At 44.6% G+C, this 13914-nt stretch overlaps 1 protein-coding gene across 1 annotated transcript in view; it reads right to left on the bottom strand.

Moving 5' to 3' along the window:
- Window positions 1-147: 147 nt before the first annotated feature.
- The window catches only part of LOC139464340 (bifunctional 3'-5' exonuclease/ATP-dependent helicase WRN-like), a 36561-nt gene continuing 22794 nt past the window's right edge, over window positions 148-13914 (bottom strand). The window contains exons 17-25 of the mRNA XM_071245867.1: window positions 12909-12940; window positions 11207-11402; window positions 10546-10666; window positions 9962-10074; window positions 9575-9725; window positions 6713-6802; window positions 4190-4352; window positions 2423-2613; window positions 148-1338 (exon numbers count right to left, since the gene is read on the bottom strand). Of these exons, the coding sequence (XP_071101968.1) occupies window positions 1189-1338; window positions 2423-2613; window positions 4190-4352; window positions 6713-6802; window positions 9575-9725; window positions 9962-10074; window positions 10546-10666; window positions 11207-11402; window positions 12909-12940 (1207 nt within the window). The 3' untranslated portion in view covers window positions 148-1188. The remainder of the gene's footprint in view (window positions 1339-2422; window positions 2614-4189; window positions 4353-6712; window positions 6803-9574; window positions 9726-9961; window positions 10075-10545; window positions 10667-11206; window positions 11403-12908; window positions 12941-13914) is intronic.

Genomic DNA, 13914 nt, shown 5'->3' with positions numbered 1-13914 from the left:
ATCCACTGTTCATGTCACAAAGTGATTACCTTACATCATCTCAACAACAGGCTGCCTTCAGTGACTTCCTCTTGACATTTCTATGTAGGGATGACATGATTCTGGTTTCACTACATAGAGAGAGCTGCCATCGACCGATATAACAAATTCCACATTAGAAGGTTCATGCTGTACCTAAATATCTGAAATGTTCAACATGTATTTTTGTCCTTAAGTTAGCAGATAGGATGGGAATTCGACCATTTCTTAATACTTCCAAGTTCAGTTCAGCTTGTTGGGCGGCTGCTGAGACTGAAATATCTGTCTTTGCGTCCTTACCTTCATACATCAAATGCAACGTTGTCTTACACGCCTCATTCGGCCCATGTCTAAGTACAGGGAGAGAGAGAGCCCGCTCAGTCCTTGTCTTATCCCCTTTATGCCGACGTGACAGGGGGTCGAATACGATACCTTCCACTCTCCAGACAGACATCCCAATCCACTGGATCACGGAGCCCGCTCAGTCCTTGTTTTATTGCCTTTATGCCGACGTGAGACGGGGTCAAATCCCATACCTTCCCCTCTCCAGACAGACACCCCAATCCACTGGATCGCGGAGGCCGCTCAGTCCTTGTTTTATCCCCTTTATGCCGACGTGACAGGGGGTCGAATCCCATACCTTCCACTCCCCAAACACATTCTATCTACTGGATCACGGAGGCCGCTCATACAAGTATGTGACAGTGGGAACACCATGATGTACTGTTGTCAGAGCACTATCAGGCAACTTAAATTGAACTATATCCACTATATTTCTGTTGACGCATGTACATCTTATGAAACAAATTGTAACTGAAACAGAGTAACCAATGAGATCTCTCCATGTGGAAGAGTCATATCCACTGTTTAAATGTTCCACAACCATGTTCTTCCCTTAAACACACAGGAACATGTGGAAACTTGACAACAAACAACAGCACTTTTTAAATGAAGTTCAAAATGAGAAGATCCCCCAAAATCCTTTCCCCTTGGGGATGATAAGCACCAAGTGTATTGCTGAGATTTCCTTCTCCAAACAATCGTAGACCGTGTTCCGCCAATGTTCCGCCAGTGTTCCGCCAATGTTCTGCCAGGGTTCCGGCAGTGTTCTGCCAGGGTTCCGCCAGTGTGCTGCCAGTGTTCCGCCAGTGTTCTGCCAGTGTTCCTGTGTCACCGGAACAGGCTGTTGGCCCGGACCTTCTTGCTGATGACTGGCGGCCGATTGGCAGACATCCAGCCCGGAACCTTCCTCTTGAAGTTCTTCTGGGAGCTGCCCTGTGTCTGTGGAGATGGCACCGACTGCGCCTTCACCAGCTTTGGCTGAAACATAAGTGAAGTGAGGTGAAATGCATTGAAGATTATTGCACTTCATAGCAACGGACCCGTGAAGATCCGGGGTAGAATAGGTTTTCAGCAACCCATGCTTGCCGTAAAAGGCGACTATGCTTGTCGTAAAAGGCGACTAACAGGATCGGGTGGTCAGGCTCGCTGACTTGGTTGATGCATGTCATTGATCCCAATTGCGTTGACCGATGTTCATGATATAAATCCCTGGATTGTCTGGTCCAGACTCAATTATTGACAGACCGCTGTCATATAGCTGGAATATTGCTGAGTGCGGCGTTAAACAACAATCCAATCCAATCCAATCATAGCGACGTGTGTATGTGTATCTGCTTGTACTAGTCCGGACTAATGCTGGTTTCATAGTACTAGCTGATACCATGCTGCAGTTTAACATGAACACTATACTCAGACACAGAATACTGTCTAAGCACAAGTCCTTGTTTCATCCTCTTAGTGCCCAGTCAGAATAACAACAAGTACCATCTTTTCATGTCTTTTGTCATGGCGCTGCCAAGATACCGAACCATGGACCTTCTGCTCTCTGGGATGATGCTCTATCCTCCAGATGATGGAGGTGGTCAAGTGTGTGACTGAATGTGAAATTTAAAATATCTAACGGCCTAAAAGTGAGAGAGTGAGTAGTGTTTAACTCCACAATGAACAGTATTTCAGTCGTATCACAGCGGGTAAACTTGATGTGGGAAGAAAGCCAGGTCTCAGATGTTCATCACTTTTATGAATCCAACGAGAACAGGTCTGGTGCTGACAAACCTAGAAATACTATCAGAGTGAACCGGGACTTGAACTCATGATTGTAGGCTTCTACCATGCCCAAGGGACGCAACTCTTCACAGCAAACTGTGGCGCCTAAGACACAAGGCTTCCCATGTACCTGGCCTTGAAGAGTTGTATCATAAAAGAACATCGCCAAAATTCTTCAAATCGCTGACTCCTTGTGGCGTACGAACAAGCAGGCAAGGGTTATTTTTGGGTACCTACCAAGAGGTTTGTGGTTTAAAATTATGGTCAATCACTTCACACTTCAAGAGAAACTTACTTTGTTGCCCGGTGATGAGGACCGTGATGGGGTAGGGGATGTGATGCTGTGTCCAGCAAGGAGTACCAGGTCACCTTGTGCGTTGACTTCCTGTCCGCACTGCTGGACGAGGATGGCGATGACCACCTTGATGTGATTATACTCCACAGACATGGGAAGCTGGTCCTTGATCTTTGTCAGACTTCCGATACCTACAACATAGTCAGACTTCCGATACCTACCACATCGTCAGACTTCCGATACCTACATCAACAGACTTCCGATACCTACAACATCGTCAGACTTCCGATACCTACATCAACAGACTTCCGATACCTACAACATCGTCAGACTTCTGATATCGACAACATTGTCAGACTTTTAGCTGTTTACAGTTTTCCAGTTATATCACGGCGTGTCAGCTTAATGTGTGAGGAAAGCCTAAAGTGATGCAGATCTCGGACGTTTACCACTTCAGTGAAACCCACGAGCATGGGTATGGTGCTGACAAACCTAGAAACATAATCAGCCCGAATCAGGATTCGAACCCACAATCATAGGTTTCTGGCATGCCCAAGGGATGCAACTCTGCACAGTGAATCGCGGTACTTTAGACGACTTCCCTTACTGAACTAGGCTGGAATTTTGCGGCTCGATCGTAGCGCCACCAGTGTCTATCATGAGTTATGTCCCTTCTATGTCCCTCCTATTGACCAAACAGAATACATCTCTCATATCACTTACATTTGCTTCAAACAAAATGTCACCTAATCTCACATCACCTGTAAGTCAATCACATCACCAGTGAATATTGACAGCTAAGGGATGTAACTCTGCACAGGAGTGAGTGAGTGAGTTTGGTTTAAAGCTATGTGTATCAGTGCATTATCTCGGGAATATTTTGGCTTATTATTGAAATGAAAGCCCCAAGTCATGCAGGTACTTGAGTTTTACACGGGTATGGTGCAGACAAACCAAGAAATATGTCCACAGCAAACCTGGGATTCAAACCCATGAACATCAGATTCTGGACTGACTAAGGGAGATAACTATACAAGCTAATTGTGGTGCCTTCTGTAACTGGGCCACCCAGGCCAACATAATAGATCAGTCATGAGATGAATGAGTGAGTGTGTATTGTCTTCTGACACAATCAGCAATATTGGGATGTTAGTTTGTTGTTTAACACTGCACTCAGCAATATTCCAGCTATATGACAACAGTCTGTAAATAATCGAGTCTGGACCAGACAATCCGGTGATTGATATCATGAGCATCGATCCATGCAATAGTGATACGATGACATGCATCAACCAAGTCAGCGAGCCTGACCACCTGATCCTGTTAGTTGCCTCTTACAAGCATAGTCACCTTTTACGGCAAGCATGGGTTCCTGAAGACCTATTCTAACATAGTAAACATTTAACATAGTAGATAGAAGTTATCAGCCATATTTTTTATACCGACACAGAGAGGAAACAGACCTCAATGTCACTGAAATATATTACGAAACACTACAAGTAAATGACGAATACTGATACAACGCTTGAAGAAATGTCATATTTTGGACTTAAAGATCCATATTGAACTTAATGGCCTTGAGATGCTGCTTGCAAGCTTGATCTTGTCATCCCTTCAATGTAGATCCTCTCTGGTTTAAATTTCTCTTGGGACTTGAACTGACTTAGAAGCTTTATTCATGGCAGACACTGATACAAGCATTCTTGCAAATCAGTTCCCAACATCAGCGGCAGATGCCGATCGCTCCACAGACCATCATGCACTTACAGGAGTTAACTGGCGGCCTCCGGATGACGTCGGTGATCTTGCTGAGGAGTTGAGGAACCAGTCCCAGTCTCTTCACGTCCACCGACAGCCCGACCTTGAGGGCTTCACACAGATGAGTAACAATGGTGGACGTCTTGAACCCACGGAGAGAGGCTACGTCCTCCTGTAAGAAGACATCCTGTCATTCAGGAACTTTAGTTCATCAAGTAGAGTGAGTGAGTGAGTTTGGTTTTACGCCGCTTTTAGCAATATTCCAGCAATATCACGGCGGGTGACACCAGAAATGGGCTTCACACATTGTACCCGTGTTGGGAATCGAACCCGGGTCTTCAGCGTGATGAGCAAACGCTTTAACCACTAGGCTACCCGACTGCCCTCATCAAGTAGAGAGGCCCAGGCTAATGTGTGACATATTGAAATAATACCAAAAAATGGGACATAGATTAACTCTTATCTTAAAATATTTGTTTATTTAACACAATCTAATATCAAGCTTTATCAACATGGCAATGAAAAGCTCAGTGGCAAGGTTAACTTGTGGTTGATTGCATGAGCAACAATTCCTGCTGTCAGGTCTCAATGACACACAACCAGCCAGGTCACAGTGACACACAATCAGCCAGGTCACAGTGACACACAACCAGCCAGGTCACAGTGACACACAAACAGCCAGGTCACAGTGACACACAAACAGCCAGGTCACAGTGACACACAGTCAGCCAGGTCACAGTGACACCACAGTCAGCCAGGTCACAGTGACACACAAACAGCCAGGTCACAGTGACACACAAACAGCCAGGTCACAGTGACACACAAACAGCCAGGTCACAGTGACACTCAATCAGCCAGGCCACAGTGACACACAACCAGCCAGGCCACAGCGAAACACAATCAGCCAGCCAGGTCACAGTGACACCACAGTCAGCCAGGTCACAGTGACACACAATCAGCCAGGTCACAGTGACACACAACCAGCCAAGTCACAGTGACACACAGTCAGCCAAGTCACAGTGACACTCAATCAGCCAGGTCACAGTGACACACAACCAGCCAGGTCACAGTGACACCACAGTCAGCCAGGTCACAGTGACACACAATCAGCCAAGTCACAGTGACACACAACCAGCCAAGTCACAGTGACACTCAATCAGCCAGGTCACAGTGACACAATAACAGCCAGGTCACAGTGACACACAATCAGCCAGGTCACAGTGACACACAGCCAGCCAGGTCACAGTGACACACAATCAGCCAGGTCACAGTGACACACAATCAGCCAGGTCACAGTGACACAATAACAGCCAGGTCACAGTGACACACAATCAGCCAGGTCACAGTGACACACAACCAGCCAGGCCACAGCAACACCACAGTCAGCCAGGTCACAGTGACACACAACCAGCCAGGTCACAGTGACACACAACCAGCCAGGTCACAGTGACACACAATCAGCCAGGTCACAGTGACACACAATTAGCCAGGTCACAGTGACACCACAATCAGCCAGGTCACAGTGACACAGAGTCAGCCAAGCCACAGCGACACACAACCAGCCAGGCCACAGCGACACACAACCAGCCAGGTCACAGTGACACACAACCAGCCAGGCCACAGCGACACACAACCAGCCAGGCCACAGCGACACACAACCAGCCAGGTCACAGTGACACACAGTCAGCCAGGTCACAGTGACACACAACCAGCCAGGTCACAGTGACAAACAACCAGCCAAGTCACAGTGACACACAACCAGCCAGGTCACAGTGACACGACAGTCAGCCAGGTCACAGTGACACACAATCAGCCAAGTCACAGTGACACATACCCAGCCAGGTCACAGTGACATACAACCAGCCAGGTCACAGTGACACACAGTCAGCCAGGTCACAGTGACACACAATCAGCCAGGTCACAGTGACACACAACCAGCCAGGTCACAGTGACACACAACCAGCCAGGTCACAGTGACACCACAGTCAGCCAGGTCACAGTGACAGTCAATCAGCCAGGTCACAGTGACACACAATCAGCCAGGTCACAGTGACACACAATCAGCCAGGTCACAGTGACACACAACCAGCCAGGTCACAGTGACACACAACCAGCCAGGTCACAGCGACACACAATCAGCCAGGTCACAGCGACACACAACTAGCCAGGCCACAGTGACACACAACCAGCCAGGCCACAGTGACACACAACCAGCCAGGTCACAGTGACACACAACCAGCCAGGTCACAGTGACACACAATCAGCCAGGTCACAGTGACACACAAACAGCCAAGTCACAGTGACACACAACCAGCCAAGTTACAGTGACACACAACCAGCCAGGTCACAGCAACACACAATCAGCCAGGTCACAGTGACACACAGTCAGCCAGGTAACAGTGACACACAATCAGCCAGGCCACAGTGACACACAACCAGCCAGGTCACAGTGACACACAACCAGCCAGGTCACACGCTGAAACCACCCGACGCTCACCAATCTACACTTGGGGTTCTGGGTAGGATACTTACGAGAGTTTTGGACTGCTTCTCAAACATGATGTACGATGTCCGCTGTGTGTCTGTCAACTGCATCAGCTCGCCATGGAAGTCGCCATCTCCCTGAAACAAACACAACTGCTTATCAGTGCATACCAAATCACCTAGTTCACAAGCAAGGAGGTCAACCATGCCAACATGTTACACGGCTTACAACTTGGTGTCATCAGTCACATCACAAACACATCCTTCCAGGTACCCATTTACAGCTTGGCAGACCGAGTTAGTGAGTGAGTACCTTTGAACAATAATTCTATAATATCCTGGGCTGTAACATGGGAATCAGAACATTGAGTGAGTAAGCAGCCTGAACAATAATTCTATTATATCATGGGCTGTAACATGAGAATCAGAACATGTAGTGAGTAAGCAGCCTGAACAATAATTCTATTATATCATGGGCTGTAACATGAGAATCAGAACATGTAGTGAGTAAGCAGCCTGAACAATAATTCTATTATATCATGGGCTGTAACATGAGAATCAGAACATGTAGTGAGTAAGCAGCCTGAACAATAATTCTATTATATCATGGGCTGTAACATGAGAATCAGAACATGTAGTGAGTAAGCAGCCTGAACAATAATTCTATTATATCATGGGCTGTAACATGGGAATCAGAACATGTAGTGAGTAAGCAGCCTGAACAATAATTCTATTATATCATGGGCTGTAACATGAGAATCAGAACATGTAGTGAGTAAGCAGCCTGAACAATAATTCTATTATATCATGGGCTGTAACATGAGAATCAGAACATGTAGTGAGTAAGCAGCCTGAACAATAATTCTGGGGTGTTTGCAGAAATAGGAAGGATCATAATCAGGTGAGGTGAGGTGAGGTGAAATGGGGTTTAACGTCGCGTCCAAGATTATTGCACTTATGTAGCGACGTGCATGTACGTGTGTGTGTTTGTGTGGCTGCTTGTACTAGTCCGGACTGTTGCCGATTTATAGTGCTAGCTCAATGAGATACCATGCCGCAGTTTAACATGAATATCCCACTCAGACACAGTATACTGACTCCGAGCCAACCAGTCCTTGTTTTAGCCCCTTAATGCCGAGCGCCAGACAGGGTAACAACAAGTACCATCTTTTAACACGTCTTTGGGTAAGACGCGGCCTGGGATCGAACCACGGACCTTCTGCTCTCCGGGCGGACGCTTTACCTCTAGACCACGGAGGCGGTAGATCATAATCAGGGCTAAACTTGGAGTCAGTCCCAAGACAAGCAAAAGTGGGCAGCTAAGGGACACAACTCTGCAAGGAACCAGACCAGAACAATATCTCTTTGAACAGTATTGTCATCTTGATGTGAGAGAAGAGCCTGAAGTGATCCAGGTCTCAGACGGTTACAACTTTGGTGAAACAAGCACAGATAGAGTGCTGACAAACCTAGGAACATAATCAGCACGAATCTGGGATCCCAACCAGCGTCTGAATCTCACCGGAGTAAACTGAGAGCCTTCAGGTCCAGCACATTTAAAAAACTGTTGGCGAAGTGGAAAACTGCAGCCCCAAACATTTTAGGTGGAACAGGGAGGCATACTCTTGCAACATAAATTACAAAACACAACCAGCCAACCAGAAGCTTTACTGCTGTCAAACCAAGGTCTGCGTTGTTAAAAGAGTTAACGATGGAATACTTTGAAGTTGGACCCCGTTTCACCGAGCAATCTCAGTGTTATGTTTCATTTACCATGTTTACAGGTTTACACCTTAAAATTAACTTGCTACCGAATGGGCCGGCTCAAATATCAAACTATCGGCCCGAGAACAAGTCAGTCGGCCATGGGCCTACGGGCTGATGTCTATTTCGAACACTGATCCCGACCAACATTCATAGATCCTTGGAACACCTACAGGCTGAACTCAATAGGCCAACTGTAGTGCCTTGGACATCTGGGTGACACTTATACTGAGGCTTGCAATCGTTGAAGTGAGGAGTACATGACCCACATCAACCAAATCTAACCCAGGTCCTCCAGCATCACCTCTCCTGCCATACCTGTTAGTCCGGTCAATATAGTGTCAAATCCTACCAAACCCACCACAAATTGCAACAGAAATGATTTCTCCTGTTTCATTTTCAGAAGGCATCCCTTCACAACATATTTAAAATCTAGGAAAATCTAAGTTGGGGAAAATTGTTTAGTTTGGGTATGATCTTTTGGGGGCAAATCAATGTAAAATACAAAAAAAGCCCCAAAACTTCATTTTTCATTTTTCGTTTAACCATATCAAGTTAGTTATCAAATGAAAGCTGGCATCACATGCAGTCCTTTTGTATCTATAGTTTGTATCTATTTTGCATAAAAGTAAAATAATCGGCCTTTGAAACAAAACAAAAAAACAAAATTGGGGGGGAAAACACATATATCCATATTTATTCATCACATCAACGTATCTGAATATGTGGTTTGGTTGGTTTGTTGTTTTACGCCACACTCGGCAATATTCCAGCTATATGCCTGCGGTCTGTAAATAATCGAGTCTGGACCAGACAATCCAGTGATTGATATCATGAGCATCGATCCACTAAATTGGGATCGATGACATGCTTCAACCAAATAAGCGAGCCTGACCACCTGATCCCGTTAGTCGCCTCTTACGACAAGCATAATCACCTTTTACAGCAAGCATGGGTTGCTGAAGACCTATTCTACCCCGGGTCTTCACGGGTCCATAATTCAAGTGAGATTAGATGCATCAACCTAGTCAGTGAGCCTGACCACCCGATCCCGTTAGTCGCCTCTTACGAGCATGGGTTGCTGAAGACCTATTCTAACCTGGGTCTTCACGAGTCCTGACTATGTGAAAGTGTAGCTTCACCAACCTTGTCTATCGTGACGGAAGGGAAATCATCCAGCTTGAGGTCGTTGTCTTGACAGAAGGTGGTGATGATCTTGATGAACGTGTCTCCGAACCTCTGGACCTTTGCCTCTGGGAAATCCTCAATCTTCAACATGCTCGGCTTGCTTCCCGGTCTAGACACACACAAAAATATGTAGAAAATCCACTGAAAAGGAAATCCTATTATTTATAAATGGATCACCTTTTACAACTTGCCAAATTACAAATGAGATATGACCACACCACATTATGTGTCCCCCCAAACTAAACTTTTTTTCCCAAGACTATTGCAAATTCCAAGTGAAGACAAGCAATGCTTAAATTGATGAGCACCTTGTTGCTGGCTAAATACAACCATCAATGTACTCACCGGATCTTTGCCAGGTCGATGAGCACCTTGTTGCTGGCTATACTGTGGGGGGTGAAGCCAGTATCCTGTGCCACGTCGTTACGTCGCTTCATCAGCAGGATGTACAACTCACTCTGCAAACGTAACTGTCTCAATACAGCTCTCAGTTTATCAGTTCAAGGAGAACATGGCATGGAAGCAGCACGAAATGAATACAATGAGTTTGTAATAAATAGTCATACAATCAAATAAAGAGAACTCAAACTGTATATTTACACCTTAAGACAATGTCTCTTTTTAGCTCTGGCAGTATCTTTAATGACACTATTACAAGAACTCTTCTTGTCTGGAACTACGAACAACTTGATGTATATTCAATTGTCCTCAGGGTGAGTTTTCAATGTATTAGACTCCTGGATTATGGAGGTCTGAACCTGAGTCACAAATAATGGTGAAGCAGCAGAAATCACCATGGGGCATGTTTGAGTTTTTGTCCAGACAATTACAAACTTAATGAAGCGAATTTTGAAATTATTCATCATAGGGGATCACTTCTAACCCGGAAATCCACCAGGAACAACAGTGAGATGCAGTATCTTGTGTACCTGAAGACGAGCTGTACGTTCGCACACTGGTGCTGGTTTAGGCGTTGGCTCCGGCATGCGCACAGCAGTACTGGTTGACTGGGGAGGACGGTAGGGAATGCTGGGAAGTCGGACATCAGGTCTGCAGAAAATAATCAATTACCATTTGAAGCATACGATAAATATATTTGCACCACTGACCATTTTGTTTGATTCTGTTTGTTTATTATCAGCCATATGATGGCGGCCTGTAAATAATAATCAAGTTTAGACCAGAAAATCCAGTGAACGATATAGTGACCAATGATCCATGCTGTCGGGGTATGATGACACGCAATCAACCAAATCATAGGGCCTGACCACCCCATCCAGAGGGTCACCCCTTACATCCTGTGTAGGTAGCTCAGTATTTACATTTGGAGACCTATCTCCCTTCAGCTAAAGAAGGACTTATTTGACACTGAGACAACCACCTCCTTTGAACGCGACGTTTAACCCCATTTCACCTCACCTTACCTCAACTAAAAAAGAATCTACTTGACACCCACCTGCCTACAACACAACATAAAACCCCATTTCACCTCACCTCACCTCCGCTTAAGAAGAACCAACTTGACACTGAGACACCCATCTCCCTTGATTGTAACGATAAACCCCATTTCACCTCCGCCAAAGAACTTACGTGACTCTGATGGAGATGGACTTGGTTCTCTCCTCATCCAACATGTCTTGGAGGGGCATGATGGTGAGCGTGTTGCTCGGCGACGCTCGGTACTTCTGGAGCCACTCCCGCCCCTGGCGTGACACACTGACTGTTGACCCAAATCCATGTTCCACGGCCTTCTCCGTCAGATAGCCCTCGAACAGCAGACACTTCCCTACAACACCGCACATCTAGGCTGACATTCATTCACAAATTCCCTTTGGCAGAAAAGCAGAAGAGAATTTTTGTTATCTCCCCTGTATCATTGACGCAGAGCTCCAGATAAGCTGCGTATCTGTGTGAATTACACATCAGAAATGCAGAAATATGCAGTAAAATAAAATCCAAGCATATCAAATACGCAACGAACATTACAGATACGCTACAAAAATAAAACTTGTGCGTATCAACAAAATATTGTGAAGTAACCCTGCGTATTCGATTAGGAAATCAGAAACTTATTTTGAAATTATAAACGGGCATTCCGTCAACCTTGCCAAACTCCACGATGACAGTTACATCATGATCATGAATCGTGGTATTTTTGAGTCCTATAAAGCTCTCGAATCCACACGACACCAGTTTGCAGGGACTAGATGAATAGTGTTTTTAAATATCTAACTTAAACACCCACGTGTGCAAAAAGTAGTGGGTAACAGAAATTTGAATACCAAGATAGAATAACTGATACCCAATGATTTTAAAATGCATGGGTAAAATACCAACAACACCAAAAGATTATCTGGAGCTCTGTTGACTACAAACACATGGCAACTGACCATGTTGAGTACTATTTACTTTTGTATGTAACAAATAAGACCTGCATTTACAATCAGTGTCAATTACTGTCAAACACTTTAGCTCCCAATATAACTCAACACATATCGCTATAAAGATACATCCCCAAATCGTCTCTTCAACCAAGTAAACTCCGACATCTCTGTCAATAGTGAGATTTGGCCTTACGTCCCTGCAGGCATGACACATGTGCGTAATGTCTTCATCTAAACGACATCAATGGTTTCATAGTTAATTACCCCATTCAGGAATATTCCAGCAATATGACGGCAGTGTGCAAACAATTAAGCCTGGGCCAGACAATCCAGTGATTGACATCATGAGTATTGACCTACGCAATTGGAATATAATGACATGCATCCTAATCCCATGAGCTGTTGACGCCTTTTACATTTCATTTTTGTGTTTTTTGTTTAACGCCTCACTCAGCAATATTCCAGCTATATGACGGTGGTCTGCAAATAATCGAGTCTGGACCAGATAATCAAGTGATTGACATCATAAGCATCGATCCACGCAATTGGGATATGATAACATGCATCAACCAAGTCACCAAGCCTGACCCTGTTAGCTGTAGTCGCCTCTTACAACAAGCATGTGTTGCTAAAGACCAATTCTAACCCGGATCTTCAAGGGGAGACAAGCATGAGTTGCTGAAGACCAATTCTAACCCAGATCTTCACGGGGAGACAAGCATGGGTTGCTGAAGACCAATTCTAACCCGGATCTTCAAGGGGAGACAAGCATGGGTTGCTGAAGACCAATTCTAACCCCAGATCTTCAAGGGGAGACAAGCATGGGTTGGTGAAGACCAATTCTAACCCGGATCTTCAAGGGGGTTAAATCATGGATACTAACCGGTATTATAATTTGATCCACTTACCAAATCCTTTCCACCACTTTAAGCTTCTGTACCTGTAGAACAAGCAGGTGATGAGTGCAAAATGTGACTTGAACGGATTTGAAAAAAACTCAGTCAACTATGATTAATATATACTCAGGGATGTAGCTAGAACTAACTGTCCTTGGCAACATTTGGCCAAAATAGATTTTGTTTTTTAAAGTTTCGAGGTACTTTAACATTGTATTCAAAGCAACAATGCAAAAATAAGTAATAAAACTTCGTTCTCTTAGTTGCCAGTGAAATACAAGTAACCTCTACAAACTATAACATTATTCATAACAATTTAACTTGAATTGGGAAATCTTAAATTCCAATTTGGGAATTTTTACTGACATTGACTACAGACTTGAAGCTGTCATAAGTCTATGTTAAAGTATGGGAGTTATGCTTGTCTTAGTACTACAACTGCCGTAAGTCTATGTTAAAGTATGGGAGTTACGCTTGTCTTAATACTACAACTGCCGTAAGTCTATGTTAAAGTATGGGAGTTATGCTTGTCTTAGTACTACAACTGCCGTAAGTCTATGTTAAAGTATGGGAGTTATGCTTGTCTTAGTACTACAACTGCCGTAAGTCTATGTTAAAGTATGGGAGTTATGCTTGTCTTAGTACTACAACTGCCGTAAGTCTATGTTAAAGTATGGGAGTTACGCTTGTCTTAATACTACAACTGCCGTAAGTCTATGTTAAAGTATGGGAGTTACACTTGTCTTAGAACTACAACTGCCGTAAGTCTATGTTAAAGTATGGGAGTTACGCTTGTCTTAATACTACAACTGCCGTAAGTCTATGTTAAAGTATGGGAGTTACGCTTGTCTTAATACTACAACTGCCGTAAGTCTATGTTAAAGTATGGGAGTTACGCTTGTCTTAATACTACAACTGCCGTAAGTCTATGTTAAAGTATGGGAGTTACGCTTGTCTTGGTACTATGACTGCCGTAAGTCTATGTTAAAGTATGAGAGTTACGCTTGTCTTAGTGCTA

Source organism: Haliotis cracherodii, unplaced genomic scaffold, assembly GCF_022045235.1.
Source record: "Haliotis cracherodii isolate W230 unplaced genomic scaffold, xgHalCrac1.p SCAF_17, whole genome shotgun sequence".
NCBI lineage: Eukaryota > Metazoa > Mollusca > Gastropoda > Lepetellida > Haliotidae > Haliotis > Haliotis cracherodii.
Note: the sequence above shows the minus strand (reverse complement) of the source record. Positions and strands in the feature narration are given on the sequence as shown.